This window comes from Erpetoichthys calabaricus, chromosome 18 (assembly GCF_900747795.2).
Source record: "Erpetoichthys calabaricus chromosome 18, fErpCal1.3, whole genome shotgun sequence".
Lineage (NCBI taxonomy): Eukaryota > Metazoa > Chordata > Cladistia > Polypteriformes > Polypteridae > Erpetoichthys > Erpetoichthys calabaricus.
In genome coordinates, this window is record NC_041411.2 from 30,422,945 (window position 1) to 30,450,263 (window position 27,319).

The following is a 27,319-nucleotide window of genomic DNA, read 5'->3' on the forward strand; positions in this document are numbered from 1 at the left end:
TGCTTTTGTTAGTTATTATTAAGTCTTTTCAATTCTCTTGTATCTCTTGCTGTTGCTGTCATGCTGGCCAAGTTACAGTGTGTCTCCTCCTTACTTTGGAACCGGACATCATAGCAGACAGAAACTTTCACTCCAGCGGTCACAGACATAGTGGCAGACATTTGATATATTTCACGAAAATCAGACTACCTGGAACCTTTGTGCATTTTAGAATGCCCAGAAAAGACGTTAAGGCTAGCACTGATTACAGTCACTCAGACTCTGACTTGCTTTTTATAAATGACAAGCCAACATGCAGTGAGTCAGTCGCTTTTAAAATTCTGTGATGGAGAACCTCCTCAAAATTAAATCTTTGTAGATGGAAAAACACTTTGAGAGTATGTTTGCATTTTCAGACTTTCATTTTTACTGTTCAAGCCCATTAAATAAACATTTATGCACACCCATCCTGGCATTATGGCACTGAGCAGCCCAGATGTTACTTAGGATGCCAAAGTTTGAATATTTTTTAATTTATACTTTAACTTAGGCTCTGATTAACCCTGCACCTCTTTTCATCATCACTGTGAAAGGCACTCTATATAGGAGCCTTTCGAGGAGCCAGAGTCGGGAGGAGGAAGACAAAGCTTGCTGGGAGAGGAGTGGAGGTGGCAGAGAAAATGAAAGAAGATGAAAAGAGAGAGAGAAGGGACTGAGCAGTATTGCTGTGGGTAACTGTGTACTGTGCTCTGAAGTGGGGAGCGGGAAATAGAGCTGCCCCAGGAAGAAATAAACTGTGTGTTGTTTATGCACTTGTGTCTCCGTGCCTATCTGTGTCCGGGTTTGGGGAGCTGTACGGCCCCGGTACAACACAATATATTTATATAATGTGGAAGCTGGCCTGGACACAGACAGGTAGACATGTTTAAATCACCCACAGCATGTTTATTATACAACTATTATTTACACAGGTGCACACACAACCCCAAAACTCCCGCAAAGTCCAGGCCTCTTGCCAATGCCTCTTTCTCTGGTCCGCCTTCACTCCTCTCCTCCCAAGCTCTGTCTCTCTTCCCCCCGACTCCAGCCATCGAATGGAAGGAGGCGGCCCCTTTTATCCCCTCCCGGACGTGCTCCAGGTGTCTTCCAACTATCTTCCGCCGGCACTCCCTAGTGTGGCGGAAGTACTGGCTGCACACCCAGAAGCACTCTGGGTGTCCCTGGTCTTCTTCCCCCCAGCACTTCTGGGTGTGGCGGAAGTGCTGAGGGCCAGGGCTCCAAAGGCATCGGGGCGCCCCCTGGCAATGACCATGGGCCCCTATAGGGTTGAGCTTCCAAGCTCAGTTCCCGTGGTCCCCAAAGCAACCAGGGTGGTCGCCCCCTCATGGTCTGGAGGAGGCGTGAGCCCTCCTCCGGTCCTCCCAGGCGTCCCGACTGGGTACCACCCCCAGCCACTTGCCACTATATATATATATATATATATATATATATATATATATATATATATATATATATATATATATATATATATATATATACAGTAATCCCTCGCTACTTCGCGATTCACTTTTCGCGGATTCACGACTTCTCGGATTTTATATGTAAGCATATCTAAATTCATAACGTGGATTTTTCACTGCTTCGCGGGTTTCTGCGGACAATGGGTCTTTTTACTTGCTTCCTCAGTTGGTTTGCCCAGTTGATTTCATACAAGAGATGCTATTGGCGCATGGCTGAGAAGCTACCCAATCAGAGCACGCAGTTAAGTTCCTGTGTGCTGCTGATTGGCTCAGCGACGGAGTGTTGCATTAACCAGGAAGTCTCATCTCACTCATTCATCATTAACGTGCTAATGCTTCAGGGGCTGTGTCCAAGCACCAACAGAAGATGCAAATGATTGCAGAAAAGGTAAAAGTTTTGGATATGTTGAAGGAAGGGAACAGCTATACCGCTGCAGGACATCGATTCTTTTTATTTAAAAAGGAGGAAAAGCATATAAGATCTACGGCCGCAGTGTCCTTTAACCAGGGTGCAAAACGAGTTGCAAGTGGACGTGATAAGGCTGTAGTCTGGATGGAATCTGCTTTAGGAATCTTTGCAACAAGGTTGACGATGTCATGACCGCCTACAAGCTGCTACGTGTACTTCGCTATACAGTAAGTGTAAACTTATCTACCGATTTCATATTGCTTAGCAGTTGTCCCTGTTTTTAATAGAGTAAATGGTGGGTTGTAAACAATACAGGGAGGTTTTAAAAACGTCCAAATACACGTTAAATAATTAAATAAATATAGTGTCCCTACTTCGCGGAAATTCAGTTATCGCGGTCGGCCTTGGAACCTATCTCCCGTGATAAGTGAGGGATTACTGTATATATATACATACACACATATAGGCCATGGAACTTTTCAAAGATAGGTAATAGAACAATTTGCTAGCAGTTGCCCTACAAGCGCTTCCATCACCTTTCCTCTGTATTTGCGTGTACCTGAACCTCTCTTCACCGGTGCCTCCTTTCTTGAGCATGTTCCTGTAAAGCCGGCTTCTCATACATTCTCATTATTATTACTTTCGTGGCGCCTTTCTTACCTGCTGTACAGTTTTATACCTTCCATCTTTGAAGACAACTCTCTCAGAGTGCACTTTTACTCTTCGTTGTACATTTCACTCTCACACTTCCTCTTTTGTTGCATCTCAAATCCAAACTGACCAATCACACCAAAGCTAAACTGACCAATCAGATTGCACTGAGGGACTGGGCACCTTAGAGTTTTATTGTATAGAAGATGATAATCTTAGTATCTCTGCATTTACAACAAACTGAACTTATGGTTTCCTGTCTGTGGCTGCCATTTGGCCTTTGCTTAATGTGCTTAAACATTTCTATAACTTATAGGAGTTGATCATTTGTTATGTTTATGAATGTCTGTGCCTTGAGATGGACTGTAGTCCGTTTAAGGTCAGCATCTTCCTTTTTACTCTATGCTGCACAGATCGGGTATACAAGGAACTGTGGCCTAAGTGGACTAAGCAAATTAAGATAGGCTAAGTAGATGTGTGTAGGGATAAAAGAAAAACAGAAAAGAGAGGAAAAAAATATGTGAATTGGATACTAGCAAAATGAATAAAAAGCATGAAATATCAATTAAAATGGAATAGGTGGATATATTTATTATTATTATTAGTAAACCTTTTAACACTATAATTTAAAAAAGTTAAACAGTAAATACAAGTGTTTTCAACTACATGTACAGTTATAGGCTAATGTGTAAATCAACAAAGATCAACAGCATAGGATACTGGAGTAAATGGACAGCCTGAGGTGACAGTATGGTAGAACTAGTAATAGTAAAATTGCTACAGAAAAAAGGAATAAGAATACAATTACGGTCAAATAAATTTAAATGAAAGCAAGGTGAGGTAAATCTTTAAGCAACACTTGGTGCAGTCCATCAATGGACTCAGAAAAAACTGCTTTCCTAAAGTTATAGTTATAAATGTTTCATATAAACATTGCATTTAACAGAATTGTACCCAATTTACCTTCTTCCACTGTGACATTTCCTCTGAAAAGATACTTTCCATGACCTCTGGATAAAGCCACTCCTAGACTGCAGAGATAAGGAAAGAAAACTCTAAGTTGTCTCCTTGGTGTGATCTACAAAGATTTACATGGAATAATGGAATAATAGCAATTTATAACTTTGTCTGAAGGGTTAACAACTAAAAAATTAGAGACTGGAGTTGCCTTCCAAGATTCTTTAATGACTAGATTTGAAATATTAAACATTCAAACCCTCTGCTGAAACCATCAAGCAATTTTAAAAATGAGGCTAACAACTAATAATTGAAGATGTTGCTTTATAACTAAGACTTGATTTACTTTATGGGGGCATTTTAAGGAACAAGAATGTTGAATATTCAAGGAACTTGTAATTGACAAAGCAACATCCAAATGGTAAAAATCATGTTTCTATCAAAGGGGAATGTCGGACTTCACAGCTGCTTAGCAGCGTACGATCACACAAACAGCTGGTTACTACTCTCTATTGTTTACAGAAGCTTTTGAAAATGTAGTACCATCAGCAAACAACACATCTGTCTAATTCCATATGCAAAACATCAAAGTAATTACAGTGAAGGTAGTAAGAAACACATCAACATAAGTCTGCCAGCTTAGAAGATTTGACATATGTCTGGGCTCAACACATATTTTAAACCCAAACACGATTTTTACAGTCAGATTCAAAGAGAAGTTAAGAAAATATTACCTAACCTGAATAAACAATCATAACAAGTAAGAAAAATAAAGTATGAAGTGTTTGTGAAGAAAAATAGTAATTAAAACAGCTCACTGACTACATACAAAATTAGAGAGAGGGAGAGACAGAGAAGAGAAGGGGGATTATAACGTGCTAATTATGAGTGCTTGTTTCAATGAATAGATTTAAGATATTTCACACGTAACAGAATAAACAAACTCTAGATTGAACACAGGAAAAACTATTAACACACCATCAATTGGAAGGTGGTGGTAACTGCAGCATGTTTGCTTGAAAATGTTCCAGTGCTGTTAAGGAGTTTTTACTGCCAAAATTGTGTGGCTTGGATGTAAAAATTGCGAAGATGCTTTGAATAAGTTACCTAGTGTATGGGCCAACATGACTCATATTTATAGAGAGTATGTACTGTATAAGCACGACATTATGCTCCATAATAATCATATTTGTAAGATGATGTATGGCAGTCCTGCTCAAGCTCACAACTTACTTTAAATAGTCCTAGTGACGCAGCATTAGCAAACTTTAAATAATTTATCAATATACACTTTATATAGAAATCTAAAGTTGGATTCTACTGACTACTTTCTCTTATGGTTCTGTGACTAGCTTTGCAATTACTCATTTTTTAAAAATAAATACGCTTTATTCATTTTTATCACTATGCAATAGTTAAAGAATAGTAAAAGAATACAGCTAAAAAGAGTAACGGCTAAATGTTTAAAGTTGATTTTAATAGGTTCGTGAATTTCAAACCATGAGATTCAGGTGCTGTCAGATCCACAACTCATCCTTACCTCTGTAAACTGAACGCAAAAGTTTTTATTTATGGTGTTTATTTGCCAATGACTTATTAAATTCAAATTGTGTTACAAAAGATCATTTCTTATTTGTATTACCAAAGAAAATATTATTGCATTGTGGGCAGCACTTATTTCTACTTCAAGTCCTCTAACAAACGAGATGCCATTTTGCTCATCAGAGGTCTTCTTCGAAATCCTTTTCAAGATTTTACTGCTTATACGAGGGACGTTCAAAAAGTTTTCGCACTTTTTTTTTAACTCTATTTATTAAGAATTTCAAAAACAAATTATACCACTTTTCTATATACGTTTCGTTTGCGATGCAATTTTACCAACTTTTTAATGCCTAATTACTACTCTTCCCGTCTTCACCATTTCCAATGGAAATATAAAAGTACAGAAACTTTTTGAACGTCCCTCACATATACATTTATGAAACTGACCTGTCCTTTCTAAAATTCATGTTTTGCTCACCATAATCTTTATTAAGTTTTATTTTAATGCCTACATTTTTAAATAGTTACATTTATTTTAGCTGCTGTGTTTGTCATGCTCAACACACCTTGTAACTCTATAAAGAGATGCTGGATTTGAAACCAAAGTGCACAGATACTTATAAGAGTAAATAAAGAAAACGAAATGATGGTAGTTGTGCTGAGCTAAATTGCTTTTACTCTGTGGTCTGCTCTTAATTGAAAGCATCAATTTTTTTGTAGGCATTATGATAAAGTGGTTAGAACATTGCTTCGTTAGTTTGATATATTTTTCGGTCTTTGAAGATAACAACACTAATACATATTTAATATTTATCCAAACAACAAGACCACAGGAATAGGAAAATGGCAAGAATATAGCTATAGTGATTTTAATAAATGGATTTGCTTGTTGTAGAGTTACAACAAACGGTTAATTGTCAATGTCATTGTTATTTGTACTGTAAAAATCAGATGGTGGTGATATTCCTACCTGAATGGTGTTCCCTTAATATCTGTGTAGAAATAGTCATTGGTCATCACAAGCACTCGTTTCTAAAATTCAAAACAAAACAAAAAATAGTTACTATGTTTTCTTGGGCAAGCTTTGCTAAAATAAGACTAAAACATTGTGAAGGATATCCTCAACAAGGCCTAAAGTTAAAATTTTATGGCATAGTATGTGGGAAATTTTCTGGGTTTAATTTTTCAACTTGAAATCAAACAGTTGAAGCAGGAAATCACTTGCCATTATAAGCCATTGGAAAGAAATACGATAACATTAATGGTGTGAGTTTAAGCACTATAACGGACAGGGGTGAACATCCCAGAGTTATGTCTGCACAACTATAATGGAAAAACGAGGTTCAGAAAATGAATGAATGGATGGGTGGATGGAATCACTTTTTATTTTGAATCTTGCAAAAACTTTGCCTGCATTTTTGTTCTTTTTACACAAATTGTTTCCCATATTGATACTACTGTACTGCTGCCCCATCTCTATCACCTTTTTTAACTATCAGCTTACTCTTGGATATAAGTGAAGGAGTTAGAATTTTAAGTCCTTGTAAAATTACTTTCTTATACCTAGATAAATGTGACAGAATATAAAAAAGTACCATCCCACATTTACATTTTGTAGTCCATTGTATAATTAAAAAAAAATAATAATAATTTTACCCCTACATTAAACCCCTACCTGAAGCACCTCAAGTTAGAATGAGATACAAATGATTACAACATCACTACAGATGAACTTTGAGGAACCTGTCTTATTTAAATCTCAGACTTTTTAGTTTTGTTTGTTCTCTGTTGTTGAAATGTGCATTATCACCATGCCTAGATCAAAAGAGCTCTCTGAGTCCTTCAGAAAGAAAGTCACACATGCCTATGAGTCTGGGAAAGGATTTAAAAAGATTTACAGACAATTGGAAAAGATCATTTACAAGTGGAGAAGTTTTCCAACAACTGCCAACTTATCCAAGACCGACCACTCCAGGAGGTTTAGCCCGAGAGCAGAACACAAGAACTGTAAGAACCTCAGAATTTCACCACAGGACCTCTAAGGAGCTTTTACCGCGGTAGGTAGGTAGGTAGGTAGGTAGGTAGGTAGGTAGGTAGGTAGGTAGGTAGGTAGGTAGATAGATAGATAGATAGATAGATAGATAGATAGATAGATAGATAGATAGATAGATAGATAGATAGATAGATAGATAGATAGATAGATAGATAGATAGATAGATAGATAGATAGATAAACTTTATTAATCCCCAAGGGGATATTCACATACTCCAGCAGCAGCATACTGATAAAAACAATATTAATTAAACATTGTCTAAATAATTGTCTAAATGCATGAGTCTACCATTAGACAAATTAGATCGACATGGAAAGTGTACTGTCCAGAAAGAACATCAGGGCAAGAATAAAGTTTACACATGAACAAATGGGCAAAGACCAGACCTTCTGGAGCAATGTACTCTGAACAGACAAAGCAAAGATAGAGTTATTTGGCCACAGTACTTGAAGATATGTTTATCAAAAACCAAAAACAGTATTTGACCAGAACAGCCTGATACCAAGAGCATGTAAAGGTTTAGAGCTGCTTTGCTGCACCAGGGCTTCGGCAGCTCACCATCAAAGAATCCAAAAATGAAGTCTTTATTGCATCACGGGGTGCTTGAGGATAATGTGAGGCAATCTATCAGAAGAATGAAGTTGGGGGATTTAAGATGGGCTGTGCACACAAGACACCCCTCGGACATTGCATTGCTGAATGAAATCTGCATGGAGGAGATGGAAAAACATTCTCCCAGTCAATGTCAGAGACAGCTAAACAGGTATTGAGGGGGCAATACCAGCTGTTACTGCCAAGAGTATACTTACTTTTTCCACAGAGGGAAAAGAAAACTTCACTTTCATAGTTAAAATGATTGCAAAGTCAAATTTTCATTTTTCTTATTACATCATCTTAAAATAATATTTAATTGAAGATCAAAACTAAATCTTTTTAAAATGTTTTACTTTAGCATATGAAAGAGGAAATATCAATTTTTTTTATTTCAGGTGTTACATAATTATTGCAGTACTTATAAAGAATATTCTTATGTTGACATTATGGTTATTTATTTATGTGTGACTAAACATAAGTGTCGTGGGTGTTTAGCTCGCCATTAAAGGATGACCTTATTGGTGTTTGTTATTAAATTAGCAAGGCACAATAGATTTCTTAATGGCGAAGCCAGTGCCAGTCTACGGACATTAACAAAAAATGGTATTTAATCAACAAAAAAAAAAAAACAAAAACAAACAACAACATTTATGTATATAGCACATTTTCACACTAACAATGTAGCTCAAAGTGCTTTAAAAGATGTAAAAAAAAAAATAAATCTATATAATATTAAAAAACAAATAAATGTCAAGCAGATGAATAGGGTCTTTATATGCAATGTCACGATGAAAGCCTCTACAGACGAGTCCAGTGATAAGGTCTGATGGCCGAACAATATTTATAGACAGGTCAAAACAAACTTAAAAAACAAAAACTAAAATACCTGAAAAGACACGGCTTAAGAAACTATTTTTCTTACAGAAAAATACAAGTTCTGAGCATGCAGCTTGCTGTTTTAAAGATAGTTGCCGTAACCATGTGACCATGCCTGTATAACGTTGCATGTAATCTATTCTGGAGATTGCATTGCATGTTTACTGTGATGGTGGCAGAGTACTTTTGCTCCAAAAACCTCATGTTTTTCAACGCATCAATTATCTCAAACCATAACCATAATTGCTTCTTTAGTTTGTTGGAAGATCTTCCTTACCAAACTGCAGTACAAAATGTCTTTTTCAGCAGGCAGAAGCCATTCTGAAGCCTTTGACTCATCAAAGAAGCTCATTAAGCTTCCCACGGACGCCAGTGAGTCAGGCTCCTCATGATAGGAGAGGATGAAGGATCTCCTAATGGAGCATATGGACAATCTGAACGCCAGGATGCAAGCTCACTTTACAGACCTGTGAGCCAAAATTTCCAGCATTAAGTCAAAGCAACCCCAGACCAAAAAGTACACTCTCTTTACTCCTCTGTCTCTCACCATGGCAATGAACTTGGAGCACAGTGTAGAAATATTACTATATCTAAATTATAACTGACAGACTAAGAAGAATAAGGATTCTGAAAGAGCTTATAAATTAAAGGAGTGCCTTAAAATGTTTGAAATGTTGGTATAGGTACCTTTCTATCAAACGCCTGGCCAAAGTGGTTTTCAGCATTATGTGGCACTACTTTGAAATTAAAAGTGTTATAATTTTATTTTTCAATAACTTTTTTACTGCTTTATTTTTGTTTTTATTCCTTGGACATTTTGGTACATAAAAGGACCTTGCTGAATCACTTTTGTAAAAATGTTTTGTGACATTTCGGAAAACAAGAGCAGTATATCCAGTTATGAAGAGGGTGAATAAAGTGGGTTTGCATCCATTTTTCTGTACCCTGCATCCTTGGAGCTCGGCCTAGATAATTCTCATTAGGTATTAAAATATCCAGAAGAAGTGCATCAGGCAGCCAAAACCTTCTCCATTACTGGCTAATTCTCAATATAGTCCTAGGCTAGTTATGTGTAGCAGTACACTGCAGGACTTCTCTGGAGAAACGTTCAGTCTTACCCTCCTCGGCACTAATAATATTATGGATGGTGGGAAGAGTTTTTAGTGCTCTTTGTCACCGATTCTGTTCATAACTTTTATGGACAGAATTTCTAGGTGCAGCCAGGGTGTTGAGGGGGTCCGGATTGGTGGACTCAGGATTGGGTCACTGCTTTTTGCAGATGATGTTGTCCTGTTTGCTTCTTCAGGCTGTGATCTTCAGCTCTCTCTGGATCAGTTCGCAGCTGAGTGTGAAGCGGCTGGGATGGGAATCAGCACCTCCAAATCCGAGACCATGGTCCTCAGCCGGAAAAGGGTGGAGGAGATCCTGGAGCGAGATCCTGCCTCAAGTGGAGGAGTTCAAGTATCTCTGGTTCTTGTTCACGAGTGAGGGAAGAATGGAGCGTGAGATCGTCAGGCGGATCGATGTGGCGTCTGCAGTGAGGTGGGCTCTGCATCGGTCTGTCATGGTGAAAAAGGAGCTGAGCAGTAAGGCAAAGCTCTAAATTTACCAGTCGATCTATGTTCCTACCCTCACCTATGGTCATGAGCTATTGGTAGTGACCGAAAAAACGAGATCGCGAATACAAGCGGCTGAAATGAGTTTCCTCCGCAGGGGTGTCTGGGCTTTCCCTGAAAGATATTGTGAGAAGCTCAGTCATCCGGGAGGGACTCAGTGTACAGCCGCTGCTCCTCCGCATCAAGAGGAGTCAGATGAGGTGGCTCGGGCATCTGATCAGGATGCCTCCTGGATGCCTCCCTGGTGAGGTGTTCCAGGCATGTCCAACCGGGAGGAGGCCCCGGGGAAGACCCAGGACACGCTGGAGGGACTATGTCTCCCGGCTGGCCTGGGAACGCCTTGGGATTCCCCCGGAAGAGCTAGAAGAAGTGGGCGGGGAGAGGGAAGTCTGGGCATCTCTGCTCAAGCTGCTGCCCCCGAGACCCGACCTCGGATAAGTGGAAGAAAATGGATGGATGGATGGATGGATGGATGGCAGAGTTTATAGCACTGAATGTCTTTGTTAATACAGTTTTTTTGCTGTTTGTTTTTCTTTTACTGAGGATCTTTGGTTTTCTTCCAAAATTCTTTACTTTTTTGGCCTTCATTATACAGTTGATATATTACAAGTGAGTGTACTTGTTGCTGCATGTGTCAGTGGAATGGGGGTAGAGTGGGATTTGGCTGGAGGGCTTTGCTTACCCATGGCACCAGGTGATAATGCTAGTTTCCTCACCCAGGAATTTCTTGTTATCTTACTGAAGACATTTATAATTACATAATAGTTAGATGGAAAGGGTTGATATTCCAAAGATGGTTTCTGTCCTGTTAACATTTTCTGTGATACCTTTGTTCCTGATTGGTTGGGGTTTTGAAAGGTGAATCTGGTAATTTTTATCGACTGCCTGGGTTCTGATGTGGTGGTCTTCGTGCTATGCCTTAGACAGCGTCTTTACTCAGTCTTTGATTCTTTCTTTCTCTCTCTCTTTCTGAAAGGCTAATATGTCACTGGTCTTCTCAAATGTATAAGGTCTAGGACCAAATCTTAAGATGAGTTTATTTGATTACATGTGACATAAAAGAGAGGATGCTGCATTTGTCCATGAATTAAAAACTGCTCACCAAAGATGTAGCTAGACCTGGCAATAGGTTTTATTTCATACATGCTGTTTTAGCATGTGTCAGCTCGAAGAAGAGAGGGGATGACTCTTGTGTGCTGCAAATTACAAGTTAAATATTGGAGTTTTAGACTTATCGTCTATTGATAGATTGACAGTAAAAAGATTTCATAATGTGCTGTATAAAGTCTGACACCTTATCAGTCAATTCTTCAGTTGTGCCTAATGAAAAGCAAGATTACAAGATCATTTTGGGAACGGATACAGTGGCGTAACTACAGGTAGTGTGGCCGAGACTCACACTTGGGGCCATGTGGCTGGGAGGCCCACAGTGACTGCATGGTTGGTGTTTCACAAGGCGTTATGATTAACATCAGTCTCCTCCCTAGGGCCTTGTTGCAGAGGGGGCTCAGCATTTCAGTTTGCCTGGGCATTCTTCTTCCTACTAAATGAACAGCTCAGGTGTATTATGTTATTACATTATAAAAACAGCGCACCTTGTATGTGCAGGGGAACTTTCCATTATATCTTCTTAGCCCATGGCTGTGGTGGGGAGAGGAACACCCAACCAAATCACTGGCTGTACCTTAACTGGTTATGGAAGAGGTAATGCAGCATGCTGGAGGAAGTGAATCTACTCTAGAGAGATCTGGGGACCTACAGTTAGTTGTAGTGGAGAGAAGAAGCTGGCTGGTGTGCAAGAAAAAACAAAATGTGAAAGCTCTGCAAATTTTAACATGCATTACCAAAAAAAAAAAACCAAACTGTAAAGTAAGCGGCCTGTTTTGGGAAAAAAGTAGGGGGGCTACAGGGAACAGGAAGAGATGCTACAATTTTTAAAAACAAATTATACACTAAAAATATACAGAAAGGAGCTTAAAATAGTCCTTTCCCTGTGAAAGAGGAAGAATTTAATGCTAATCTCTCCTGTAAACAGGTTTAAAATAATTGCTAAAAATTACTGCTAGTGTGAGCTGTGACCTGCTGGGCATTTTGTAGTGATTAAAGTTAAACGCTTTAAAATTAATCTAGTCTAAACCACTGATGTGTTCATTTTAAAAATACTATACTATTAACCTATAATGAATAAAAAGTTAAATCCGAACTTGACTCTATTTAATTTTTCTTTAAAAAGAAGTGAACATTCTAAGCATTGCTGAGAAGTTATAAAATCTATGACAGATTGTTGGTTTCTACCAGAAATATTGTGGAGGCTGGTCCATCTGGTGAATTACCTTCTGTACATCCACTTTGAAATGAAAAACCTTCGTCTACACATCACATACCAGCAATGTATGGTTTAAAAAAATGTAATAAGTGAAAGATAATAGAATGATGTGTTCCATTCATATGTAATATTCAAAGATATGATGCAAAGATAAGGAAGTGACTTGGGTGACCATGCTGTGCACAAGGCTTCAAAAAGAACTGATTAAAATGAACATTAATTCTTATGTAGTCAAAAGAAAAATGTACCCTAGAACAACGTGGGATTTGGTGTATTGAAAAATCATCTTCAAGTCTGTATAACTTGTAAAAACATACTTTTCTGGGAGTTTTAAGATCAATGAAATAAGAGCAAAAAAGAGTTACCACACTGTACATTATTAGAAAAGTTGTGCAAGAACAGTGCAAGAAATGATATTTTAGCTTTAGTAATTAGATTGACAATTTTAAGAAATGCCCATTATGAAGATTAGTTTAGTGCTCTGTGTGATAAAACTACACATGCATCTTCATCATTTTTTCCTCTGCTCTGTTAGCATGTGGAATTTCGCAAGGGTCTCTTCTGGGTCCTATACTGTTCTCTCTTTTTGTACTTCCCTTGGCAAATATTTTGAATAAGCAAAATATTATGTATCGCTGTTATGCAGACTATATTGAAATTTCTCTATCTCTGACTTCTGACGATACTCAACAAATTGAGTCTCCTGAGTGCTTGAATGAGATCAAAGCTTGGATGGAAGAGAGCTTTCTTCAACTAATTGAAAGGATTGTTTTTGGCAATATTGAAAAAGTCAAGAATTAGAATTTTGGCTTTGGAAGGATTATTCCCAACTTGACTGTTAAGAGTTTTAGATTTATTCTTGATTCGGAGCTCAAATTTGTCAGTCAGACAAATGTAGTTGTCAGGGGCAGTTTTTATCATCTCAAACTATTTTCTAAGCTTAAGTATTTGGTCTTTGAAGGGCTTAGAGATAGTCATTCATGCCTTTACTGTCTCCCAATTGAATTATTGCAATGGACTTTACTTGGGTAATAATCGGTCTGCATTATCTCAGCAACATTTCGTGCAGAATGCAGCTGCTAGGATGTAGCAACCTGAAATCAAACTGATGACAAAGCTAAGACTATTACTAATTCACTGAGACCCTTGACAGTCTACATTTAAAAACATATAGTGTGGTTTGCTTTGGATATGAAAGAGAAGTTCACTGGAGTTACAAAACTGCTCAAAAAGGGTACAGATGGTCAGATGGTTAATTGTCATTGTTGAACACTAGAATTACCAGAGCCTACGAAAAAACTCGTAGATCTGGCCCACCTTAAATCCGTTCACACCTCTCCCTCAGCGTCTTTTGTCCTGTAAATGTGCCGATAAAGACAAGCAACAAGCAGCCTACTATTCCATCCCCATACAGCTGCAGAACGTACACAAAGTTCTCCCAGCTCATGCCTTGATTGATTATCTGGGAGTGAAGTGCTGAAGTTTTAGAGTGGAAATAATAGATTGTTATTTGGAACACATGCATTTCATGTGTGTTCTGTTTCTACAATAATCTGTGTAAACACATTGGTAAAACAGAAACGTTTTTCATATTTTAGTAGTAAATGATAAAATGTTGGCATAAACTATATAATGTGTGAAGTCTGAAGTCCAAAGATCAAATAAACACTTTCACACCCATTGGTGACAGATTTGGTTTTAAAGATTGTTACCCATTTAAAAGAAAGAAGGCTTAAGCAAAGACAGAAGTTCAGACGCAGTTCAAAAATTGGTAGTTACAGATCTTGAGCACCAGAGGGACATCATGGAGCACTTGAGTTTTAACTGTGGCAATTCAAGGTACCAAACAACAAGATCAGGGAAGCTGAAGCACTCATGCTACTTAAGCATGATAATATGAGCCCAGATGCACTAACCCTGTCTAAGAATTCACTCATAGTCCTAGAGAGTTCAAACACACAGGACCTTACAGACTTGGGTGCCATCAAAAACGTTAACAGCGTTGAGTTAATTGCAAAATTACACTGTCCAGTTTTCCCTATGGTATATAAGCTCTCAATTTTATCTACACATTGAAAAGCTTTGAGAAAAGAAGTGATTAGAAACATAACAGTTTCATTGAATTTACAAGTTGGAGCCCTCCATTTTGAAAGTATTACATTTTACATCATTCCATTTCTGTATCTTTGTTATATTAGGGTTCCCCTTGTTTGAAAAACCATCACTTAGTTATTAATTAGAGACAGAGAAATAACAAAATGGAGTAAGGAGTATCTGAAAAACTGTGTAGAAAAGAACAAAACCCGTCCAGTCTTTGCCACCCATTGGTGACTTAATTCCTCCTTACTTCAGATATTAGAACTCTGCACAAAGGTCTCTTCTATGTTGGAGGAATTAGAAACAATACATTCAAAATCTTCAAAAAGATCCTACATATGCCTGATGGCTCTAATAAGAGCCAGTGATGTTACCATTGGATATGCAACTGGTGTAGACCTTAAGCACAGGCAAAAATTACAGTCCCAACTCACATCTTTGGAAGTGTGGTCTTGTGTGGTGGACTTGCAATCTCAATTAACAGTATCTAAAAGAGGTGTGAATTAAATTGCTTTTCAAAAAGAGACTGTGTTTGAGATCCACCACAGGAGAACTTCATACTATGTCTCCAGTGCTACAGTAAGCTTAGTAAACTGTTGCCTTTAAAGTTGTGCAGATGTGAAGTTTTCACAGTCACCCCAGACAATAAAAATTAAATGAGAATCCTTACTAATGATACTTTTTTGATTAATACAGTCATCGTCTCTGAATGCAAAAATTCACAAATAAAGTTTGGGCCCATGCATATTCTAAGTATATTGTATTTAAAAGTTATGAGAAATGCATGATAGAATGATTACTGCACAAGCAAATCACATATGTGAGGCTGGCTGCTGAGATGCGTAGCTTCTTCCAGACAAAGTGCATAGTGTAGTAGTTCTTTAGTGAACTGTAAGTTTTTACAAAATGTAACTTATTAAATTGAATTTGTGTATATTTATGGTAGTAAATGACAAAAATGATAATATTTCTGATACAAAAGAAATCCAACAAAACACTAAACAGAAAATGATAAACAACAGATGATGGTGGTGTTTTTATGAACCGAAATCCCATGTGAACAGCTTTCTGAAAGTTATGTAACGTTTGGTCCTGCTTTGATATATATATAAGTGAAGATATGTAGAAGTTGGGAGCAGTTCCCAGATAATGATGTTTTTCAACCCAGATGAAACCCAATGAACAAGTGGGCACAGGTCAAGAAGATAAATTCAGTAAAAACTGTAATCCAATGGGAAACCACTGAAGCTATCCAATGACACAGTACTCCTGGGGCTGCTGGGATTTGCAGTCCATTTATGTAGCAATCCGTGATTTTCTGTAATAGATCACAAAACTCACAAAATATTTTCCATTTAATTATTGATGACAAACCTGCGAATAGATGGATCCGCGAACTGCACACCCACGAATCACAAGGGCCAACCTGTAATTGTTTTTTGCAGTTCTCATCTGAAATTTTCTCTGGGAACTTTAATACTACACTTATTTCCTTTCTAGATAAAACTATTAACTGATTAACAATACGGTGATGCTGCTTTAGTGAAATCACACACCAGCCTGTCAAATAGACTCAAGAACTTCTTTTAATGTCTTTGTTTAAAGAGGGCCCCAGGTTAGAATAATTGAGCTCTAGGAGCTATTATTTGCTTTTTGGAAAGAGCTGGAACCAGCATATCTCCAAATAATGAACTGTGCTATTTCTTCATTTAATTTGGACCCAGCCATTAACTCTGCCATGATCACTCTCCCATTAAATAAGGGCAAAGATCCTACAGATTGTTGGAAATATTGGCCTATTAAATTTAATTATCATGCAAAATTGCTGGCACAATGTTTAGCAAGATGTCTGCAACAGGTTATTTTTAAACTGTTGGCAGGAGAAAATACAGTATTAAATCTTTACTGCATATTTTAGACAGATTTTAGTCTCACCCTGCAGTGATTTTTTTCCTGCATCATATGAAATGGAAGTTTCTTTGAGTTATGAAATTGATTTTGTTAAATGCTAATTATTATGATTAAATGTTTATGCTTTTCTCCCACAATTGTAATTCTTAATTCAAATATATCTTGACCGACTTTCAAAGGTGACAGGCAAGATTGTCTTTTCTCTTCTTTTATCTATTCCCTCACTTTTTAAACTCATTCTTGAAACCTTTGCTATCGGACTTTGCTTTAAAGATTTAATTTCTTAAATTTCAGCGACCATAAAATTTCCCTTTACACTGAGAATATGTTGCTATTTCTTGGGAAGGCCTCCTCTGATTTCCCAAATGTGCTTAGCTTATTCGGGTACATTTGAAACTTCATCCAGTTACAAAATTAGCTTGTCTAAATCTGCTCTCCTTCCTATAAACATCCTCAACTGCTAATCTGTTTTGACTTCTCACATCCCACTGGTCAAATAATTTAAATATCTCTGAATTTATCTCTCCCCAACAAAGCACCACAACCTCAGATTATCAAAAAAAATCTTTAAATGTGTTAAGGAGTCTCTCGCCTTCTGATCCTTTCTCCCTTAATCATTTCACTTGAGTCTAGCAATCAATAAAATGAACACAGTGCCTCACTTTAATTTTATCAGTGCAACATTGCCTCTTTGTGCACCCATTAGATGCTAAACTGATATCACAGTAGATCTTTAATATTCTGGTGGATTATCCTTAGCAGACTTGGAGCTATATAATTAGGCAGTTATATGTCCAATTTGGATATGGCTAGGACGTGTCTTTGTTGGTTTCCCATTGAACCTAATATAGCATCTCCTATGTAACTTCCTTAAACTAAAATCTGGTGTGAAATCTGACCCTATTATTTCATACACTTTGAGGACTTAGTGTGGGGTTGAGGAGTTTCTTGGCCCTTGTTGTGTTTTTCACTCTCACACTCCTATTTTTAATTAATTTGTCTTTGCATATTGATGACATCCCCATCTCTTCCCCACCATGGATATGTCATAGTATTCTGAGCAGCATGGATGTTTATGATAGTATTGGGCACCAGACTTTCCAGACACTGACGTCCAGTTACAATATCGCCTCACTTCACTTTTTTCCTTCTTCTTAAAGTTTGATCTCTTCTTAAGGTGACTTGCCTACCTCTATGCTCTCCACACCCATTCTCATTCTCTCTGTAACTTCTTTTTCTCACATTCCTCCACGTTGAAGCCATTTACAGCTCCGTATGCAATTCCTTGTAAGGCATCCTACCAGAATTTTCAGTTGGGCAGTACTATCTTGCATTTGTCTTCTCTATCTCATGGAATTTAAATTTTAAACATATTTATTTTTTACTGCACTATGTGCAGTTCAAATATGTAAACTGTCCATATCTTACCCCTTATTTACTGTGGATTCTAACTTCCATCTATGCATGATGAATGCTCCAGGTGTATCTTCCATATCTTCCCTTGTTATAGGCTTTCTGGTCTGCTATCGCTAACTTTCTGTCCTACTTTCTTTCTACTAATATACTCCAAGACCCCCAAATATTCCTTGTCTTAGACCTCTCTTCTCACTTTTATCCATTAGAGGTTATTCTCTTCAGGTCCACTTAAACTTTCCAGAGCATGGATTCATGGGTCATTTGTCCCCAACACTGAAATGTGGTACTTAGTGGTGGAGCTGATCTAGGGTCAGATAGTGTGTGTCTCAATGTTCTTAACCTCTGACCTTTACTTATTCCGTCATTTGTCTCCTGTTAAACCTGCACCAGGGTGATGTTCCTCACTCCGGGGAGTACAGACAATCTGATTTGCCATATCCTGGAGGTAATTCATATTTTTTTTTCTCCTAAAATGATTCTGATGTCCTTAACCTATTTTTTCCTTGCTAATTTATGTCACCTTTAGAACAGGTTATTTTTTGGATAATAAAAAAAAAATACGATCAAAAAAAAATGTTCTAAAATGGCAAAGAAACAGCAAAATAAATTAGCAAGAATTACAAAGAAAAACAAAAGAACACAATATATATATTTTTTTTTTGCTAAATCATTGTAATGTCTCTTAAGAAACAGTACGATATGCATTGATTTCTGATTTTCAGGAAAAATACCAAGTTGACTTACAAGAAAATACCAACATATCTTAATGCTTGAACCCAAATTTGATCAGGTATAGTCTGTGTGTTCGCCTCATGCCTCTGTGAGTTCCCCCTCTGGAAGCTGCCTTGCCTTAAATTCCAAAGAGATGCAGTTAGGTCATTTAGTGGATCTACTTTGTTAACACCGTGTGTGTCATTGTGAGTTTTAAAGGACCAGTGTTCCACCCGTGTCCTGTTATTCCCAATGCATATGCTGCACTCTCAAGAGGCCAGTTAATCTTGTATTAGACTTTACTGGGTGACAGTTTTGGTTTTCCATCTGAATTCAAGAAACACTGTTGGCACTTACTATCCATCTTTGATGATATGATATAATAATGAATCAATACAAGAATTGAAGCATTAACAAAGATTTATTTTATTTTCTACAACTGTCCATGTAAAATTAAAAATTACAATAACTTGCATTGGCCTGTTCTGTGGTGGGTTGGCGCCCTGCCCGGGGTTTGTTTACTGCCTTGTGCCCTGTGTTGACTGGGATTGGCTCCAGCAGACCACCATGACCCTGTAGTTAGAATATAGCAGGTTGGATAATGGATGGATGGATTGGCCTGTTGTTGCTGTTACCATCAGTGCTTTTTATGCGATGCTATTATCTGTGAACATACTGACAGACAGGTAGTGTGATGTCTGTTGTGTTGTGATGGTCTATGAGTGTGGCCATTTTTTGTGACACCTGATGCACTGTTTGGTTTCTAAAGTGAGAGTTTCAAATACTTATGGTAGTGTGTGCATTGCTTTTATGAATAGGGTTACAACAGTAAGATTTTAAAGAATCATTGAGGTTTGGAAATGTGAGCATAATAAAAAAAAAAAGCTTACGCTTCTCAAGCAAAAAATAACATACATCTACCTGATTGTTTAAGTATGTTGAAGGATGATAACAAACTGTATAAAAATACAGCCTACATCAGAGGAAAGGAGGCCTCTGCCAACAGTTTAAGATAAACCCTACCGCCTAGAAGTAAAAAGAAGATGACCATTTCAAAACGCAAAATTGACTTTGCTTTTTCTTCACATTCAGTAACAGCTGCAGCATAATTCAGATGAAAAGAAAAAATAGTCTTGTAAGAGAAATATGTTTTTCTTCTTCTTTCAACTGATTGCAAGTGATCTACATTAAAAAGAATTTTAGTTTTATCATATACAGTGATCCCTCGCTATATCGCGCTTCGCCTTTCGTGGCTTCAGTTGGTTTGCCCAGTTGATTTCATACAAGGGACGCTATTGGCAGATGGCTGAGAAGCTACCCAACTTACTTTTCTCTCTCTCTCTCTCTTGCGCTGACTTTCTCTGATCCTGACGTAGGGGGTGTGAGCAGGGGGGCTGTTCGCACACCTAGACGATACGGACGCTCGTCTAAAAATGCTGAAAGATTATCTTCACGTTGCTACCTTCTGTGCAGCTGCTTCCTGAAGCGACATGCTGCACGGTGCTTCGCATACTTAAAAGCTCGAAGGGCACGTATTGATTTTTGACTGTTTGTTTTTCTCTGTCTCTGTCTCTCTCTCTCTCTCTCTCTCTCTCTGCTCCTGACAGAAGGGGTGTGAGCTGCCGCCTTCAACAGCTTTGTACCAGTGGTGCTTCGCATACTTAAAAGCCAAACAGCCCTATTGATTTGTTTGCTTTCCTCTGTCTTTCTGACAGACTCTGCTCCTGACGCGCACTCCTTTGAAGAGGAAGATATGTTTGCATTCTTTTAATTGTGAGACGGAACTGTCATCTCTGTCTTGTCATGGAGCACAGTTTAAACTTTTGAAAAAGAGACAAATGTTTGTTTTCAGTGTTTGAATAACGTTCCTGTCTCTCTACAACCTCCTGTGTTTCTGCGCAAATCTGTGACCCAAGCATGACAATATAAAAATAACCATATAAACATATGGTTTTTACTTCGCGGATTTTCTTATTTCGCGGGTGGCTCTGGAACGCAACCCCCGCGATGGAGGAGGGATTACTGTATACTTATCTTTTTCACCAAGTGGTGGGATGATGGAGGGTTACTGAGTATTAAGTAATAATATTTAAAAAGAACTGAAATCTAACATAGGTGGTGCCCACTGCTGAATACCATTACTAAACTAAGTTCCATCTAAAGAGGTATGTATTTAAAGCCCACAAATAAAACAAACATATTATTGTGAATAATGTTTTACACTTGCACAGTTTATTTCTCTGCCACACCTTTCATTACCTTACAAAGAAGCTAAGACAATAAATTGGTTTAGCTTGGCCTCCATCAATAAATCAGCTTCTTTTTAATCTAGCTGTAAGTGTAAATGCAATTATGTTTCTGTCAGAAAAAGCTCTTGTGCTGAATACGGGCTTTTGTCTTCAATGCGCAGGATGCAAATGATTACCCAGTGATCAGAGCATGTGCCTCATTCTCACAGTTCATTTTAAATAAATAGGATGCAACATTCATCTTAGCACTACAATTTTATTCATTTCCCAACATCTTGCTTTATCCTCACATGTGTTTGAATGAGATAAGAATGGCCAGTTTCACATTCACTGCTTCCAAAATGTCTCTCTGGGGACACCCTTAAAGGACCTGCAGCACTGTAAGCTAAAGGCCCCTTCTAAGGCACATCAGCTCGTGTACAAAATTGGATAACTGAAATGCAATGGAAATATGCTTAAAACATTCTATTATTAGTGGAAAATATCCTGACCCTATTTAATATGACGTATATGCATATGTTATAATGCCTTGGTCACTTTTCCAAGAATAATAAAGTTACTCTAAATTATCTGTGTACAAGTCAAGTCAAGTTGGGGAGCATGCACTGGTACAGTGCGTTGCCACACCCAACACACAACGAAACAACTCGGGATCCCGGTTGGCAACCCCCCAGGCAGACACGCGGCCCAGTCCCACCCTCCGGAAATTACCCTCTATCTGCCGCAGCCAGGTGTTACGCGGGTGACCTCTTGGCCTGGTCCAGCCACTTGGGTCCCCAACAATGAGGATCTTACAAGCCGGATCACCCTCTGGGAAACGTGTCACATGGCCGTAGTGCCATAACTGACGCTCCCTCACAATGCAGGTAATGTGCCTCATTCGCGACTCCATGAACAACCGCTCATTCGACACAAAGTCAAACCTACGGTACCCAAGGATTCTCCGAAGAGACACAGTAACAAAATAGTCCAGTCTTCGTCTCAGGTCACTGGATAGCGTCCATGTCTTGCAACAAAAATGTAAAGCAAGACAGGAAGCACCAGGATTCTAAAGACTTGTACCTTCGTCCTTTTGTATAGATATCGGGAGTGCCACACACTCCTTTCCAGCGACCTCATGACCCCTAATGCTCTCCCAATCCGTCTACTGACTTCATAGGAAGAGTCACCAGAGACATGAATGTCACTGCCAAGGTAAGTAAACCTCTCAACAAGGTCGTTGCTCTCTCCGCAAACAGACACACTGCTGATGGCCGTGCCCAAGAGGTCATTACGGCCTTCATCTTGGTTTTTATCAGGACACTCGCAAGCCCAGATACTCAGACTCCTCGCTCAGTCTCTTGAGAGCCCCAATCAGAGCATCCATTGACTCCTTGAAGATCACAGCATGGTCAGCAAAGTCAAGATCCATGAATCTTTCTTCACCAACAGATGCCCCACAGCTGCTGGACCCCACGACCTTGCCCATTCTTCTTAGGTAGGTAAATTTTTTTCTGTCCAGTTTTGCCCATCAATCTACACTCAATAACACTCAATCTACACTCAATAATAAATAAGTAAAACCTGTTTCCAGAAACATTTGCAAATTTAATAAAAAAATCAAAAACTAAAATGTCTGATTCATAGAAGTATTCATACCCTTTGCTGTGGCACTCCATATTGTGGTCAGGTGCATCCGGCTTTAATTATACTTGAGATGTGTCTACAACTTGATTGGAGTCCACCTGTGGCAAACTGACTCGATTAGACATCGCTTAGAAAGGCACACACTTATACATATAAGGTCCCACAGTTCACACTGCATGCCAGACAAAAATCAAGTCATGAAGTCCAAAGAACTCTCTGTTGACATTGCAATAAGGATGTGGTGAGGTATTGATCACGGTAAGGATATAAAACCATTTCTAAAGCTTTGAATGTTTCCTGGAACACAGTAGCTTTGATAATTTTAAAGCGGAAGATGTCTGCCACTTGGAACCACTTGGACTCTTCTTAGAGTTGGCCATCCAGCCAAACTGAGCAACCAGTCAAGAAAGGTCTTGGTCAGGGAAGTAACCATGAGCTCAATGGTAACTTTAACAGATCTTTAGAAGTCCTCTTGAAAGGACGAACATCTTGGCAACATTCAGTCAATCAGGCATTTATGGTAGAGTGACTAGATGGAAGCCATTCTTGAGCAAAAGGTAGATGGCAGCCTGTTTGGACTCTGAGCTCAGGGAGAAACCGATTCTCTAGTCTGATGAAACAGAAATTTAATTCACTGGGCAAAACTCCAAGCACTATATCTGGTGAAGACCATGTACTGCTCATCAGTTGTCTGATACCACCTACCACAGAACCACAGTAGTTCCATCATTATGCTATTTGGGGGGGGGGGGGGGGGGGGGGGGTATATGGGGGTAATCTTTCAGCATAACAATGACCTAAAGCATACAGCCAATACTATGCTGCAGTTCTCTAACCAATCTTGAGTAGCTTAACCAAAGTTCAGACTTGAACCACAAAGAACATCCGTATGTTCTTCCGTATGTTCAGAATCCAATCTAATGGAGCTTTAGAGTATCAAACAGGAAGAATGGGATAAGCAACCCAAATCCTGGTATAAGAAATAATTGCTGCCAAAAGGAATTCTACATAGTACTGAATTAAGAGTCAAAATACTTTGATTTTGATTTTTTAATAAATTTGCAAAGCTATCTGTATTTGTAGACTGATGGGCTAAATGGCCACTTTATTCACTTAAAATGTAATCTACAGCACAAGTTTTAATTTTGAGAGAAAATTCACTTTGCTGTATCCAAAGCCATGAACATGGAAAAATAAATTCACAGCCAATTTTGCCAGAACATTTTTTTTTAGGCGATGGAATAGTTAATTACTAATGTATCATGAACGAGCCCATGCCATAATGCTGGTGAGTATTCATAGATGCTAAAATGTCTTCATTCTGAATCTTGTGGCCTTGTGTGACATTTTGTGATTTCTATTTTAAAATTATACATCATCTGAACTATTAGTAATATCAATCAGCAGTTTTCTGGCATCATGGCTGTATTCTGTTTATCCACTAAATTAATGCACTTCTCCTTTTCTTGTTATACTGCATACGTAATCCCATTTTTGCTGCTTTCTAGCTGTTAGACTGCCTGAAATTAAGTACAGAATACCAGATTATCTTAATTGTTTAATACAATTTAAAAATATCAGTCTTACAGGAAAAATCATATGTATTAAATTGTTTTATGTTACTGTAATACTTTTTGCGTAATATCACATAACCTGTAAACACTGAAAAGCTATTGTAGGTTTGTAGAAAACACTCTAGAAGATATGTTCAACCAAATTTCATGTTATCAGCTGCAGCTAAAAAGGTAAAATTCAATTTTATGGTCTGCAGTTTCCTACTTTATATATACAGTATATATTTATATATATTTATATATATATATATATATATATATATATATATATATATATATATATATATTTTTTTTTTTTTATAGATAGATAGATACCTGGGAGGTTATTTTCACATGTCTGGCTAAGTCCATCGCAGGGATCATGGCTGTATGTATTACATTATAAAATGATTTCCTGGTCAGAACTGATTTGTCACTCATTTGCTGCAGGTAAAGAACCTTGACTCTTGTAATAAAGAGCACTAGAATGTTTGTAATTGTTTTTGTAGTATCTAAAGTATGGATGAGCAGATATTGAAATATTAATTTACATTTAATCAAGGATCCCTGTGACAGATTTGCACTACATCTAGTGTTCTGCACTTGATGAAGAACTGGAATGAGCAGGTGTGATAATGATTCAATGAATGGGTATCCTAAAAAAGTTAACTTTAAAATATTTTAGCCACTTTATAATATTTGGTGTAGATTTTCCTGTGGTGGGCTGGCGCCCTGCACGTGGTTTGTTTCCTGCCTAGCGCCCTGTGTTGGCTGGGATTGGCTCCAGTAGACCCCCGTGACCCTATAAGTTAGGATATAACGGGTTGGATAATGGATGGATGGATGGTTTAGATTAGAATTCTAAAAACTAAAATTCAGATACTTTATATTGAAAATAAATTGCAAATAACTCTATTGTAACACATAGCAACAAATTCTGATATTATTCTTAATGAAAAAGATTTTCATTATTAACACTGAGTGATTTGATATCATATTTATGTCAGTCAGTCAGTCATCATCCAACCCGCTATATCCTAACACAGGGGTCTGTTGGAGCCAATCCCAGCCAACACAGGGCACAAGGCAGGAACAAACCCTGGGCAGGGCATCAGCCCACTGCAGGGCATACACACACACACACACACACAGTCTTTGGGCTGTGGGAGGAAACCGGAGCACCCGGAGGAAACCCAAGCAGACACGGGGAGAACATGCAAACTCCACGCAGGGAGGACCCGGGAAGCGAACCCAGGTCTCCTGTGAGGCAGCAGCGCTACCACGACACCACCGTGCCACCCTTCATATTTATGTATTATTGTGATTTCTGTAACTTGGTGCATTTTGATAATGTGTTTAAAATGGCACATTTAACTTTTATAAAGTTCAATAATTAAATTATTATTTTTCCTAAACTACCAATTTAAACTATGTGGCAAGTGCAGAGTGAAATGTCATGTTAAATAAGTCAATATTGAATACCACTAAAGCCTAACTTCATTTATTATATTAGTTCCATTTTAAATGTCTCTTCAAACATTGCATCTTACCCCTTTGTCCACTGCCTTCCGCACTTCCATAGAAAACTTCCCTGTTTTTCTGTTCACCATGGCATTCCGAAGCTGAAGTAAAAGAAAGCAGTAACTGTAATGTTTGACTCTACTTTATAGAACATAACTCATAGTTAATGTATCTCATCAGCATAATAATTTTTAAAATAATGATACACAAGAAATATGTTTATGGCAACTTTAGGAATTATTAATAACAAAAAAAGGAATATGTATATATATATACTGTATAGTGACCTGAGAGTCCCTGTCTTGCACCCCAAAACACGAGGCTGAGTCTCAATACTTTAACAAAACCAGCTTTATTCAGCTTGAAACAGGAACGGCACGATTATTTATTGTGGTGAGGTCTACCACTCTCCTATATCCAGACAGAGCAGTCAGACAGAGTCGAGGGCAAGTAATACTGTGCCCTGCATTTATAATGTTCCTTGCATCACCCATAAACGACAGACACTTATAGCGCGACCGCAGTCAGCTCGGATTTGCTTTCACAGCTTTGTTCCTTTGATGTTTATGTTTTAAAGTTCAGACACATGCTACAGGCACAAAAAAGAAATTCAATGAGGTCTCCAAACATAACTAAAAATGTTTGTGTAAAAAAAAAAAAATATATATATATATATTATATATATATACACACACACACATAGGTGTGTAAAAGTATGCAGTCCCCTTGAAAGTCATCATACTGTTCTGCATGACAAATGATTTCAACACATATTTACCCGTTCAGCATTTTTAATGTTAACTCTTACACTGTAACAATACATTTCCAAAGTCAAAATAAACCATTTTCTGTAGATATTTAACTGAAGAAGAAAAACTTAAAAACTAGTGTTTGCATTATGTTAGTCATGCAGAAAATTATGAGGGGACTGAGGGACTACCGTATATATTCGCGTATAAGTCGGGTCTTGAAACCGGAAAAATCGATCATAAAATCAGACTTCGACTTATATGCCCATTCAAAAATACGACACTTACAATTTTTTTTTTTTTTACATCTTGCCTCCTCCAATCATGCACCAGTTTCTCAGACACATTGAATGTTGTTGCAGCAGTGCAGTTACCAATTTCTTTTGCCACTTGAACGACTTTTAATTTAAAACCAGTTTCATATTTTCTTCTGATCTAACGCTCCATTGTAGATAAAGGATGCTCTTACGATAAAGGCGTATGAGGGTGTGAGATACAAAAAACACAAAACAGTGCAAACGCTTTGGAATAGTTCTGGTATTACCGTGTGGTCACGTAGGCACAATACATAGAAAAAAAGCCAGTGTGCTCCGTGGTTACTCTCCCAGGTGAGCGTTAGCATATCATCATCTCTTGGACGAATAGTGAGAGTTTTGCGCATTTGACTTATACAACCGACATTATAAAATACCGGAAATTACACTGTAAAATCAAGAAGCGACTTATCCGCGGGAGAACTTAAATGCGAGTATATACGGTAAATACTTTTGCATGCCACTTATGTATTCATACTGTATATTAATAATGTGCAAAAGTGGAATGCACACGGTGCACACACATTAGAATCGTGTTTTTTAAAAACAAAATGCTGCAACTTAACAAGTAACATTCACCAGGGAATAGAAGAATTGGATGCAGTCTTGATTTGTTTCTCTTCCTGCTGTTGTTGGAGGTGGACTGAAA

At 38.0% G+C, this 27,319-nt stretch overlaps 1 protein-coding gene across 4 annotated transcripts in view; it reads right to left on the reverse strand.

The window, feature by feature from the left end:
* The window catches only part of cacna2d3a (calcium channel, voltage-dependent, alpha 2/delta subunit 3a), a 624,026-nt gene that overhangs the window by 129,573 nt on the left and 467,134 nt on the right, over positions 1 to 27,319 (reverse strand). For all 4 annotated transcript variants that reach the window (XR_007933861.1, XM_051921047.1, XM_051921048.1 and 1 more), the window contains 3 exons: positions 25,637 to 25,708; positions 6,029 to 6,090; positions 3,523 to 3,590 (listed from right to left, as the gene is read on the reverse strand). Coding sequence is in view for 3 of the 4 variants with exons in the window: in XM_051921047.1 (XP_051777007.1) it covers positions 3,523 to 3,590; positions 6,029 to 6,090; positions 25,637 to 25,708 (202 nt within the window). In the remaining variant the exon portion in view is untranslated. The remainder of the gene's footprint in view (positions 1 to 3,522; positions 3,591 to 6,028; positions 6,091 to 25,636; positions 25,709 to 27,319) is intronic.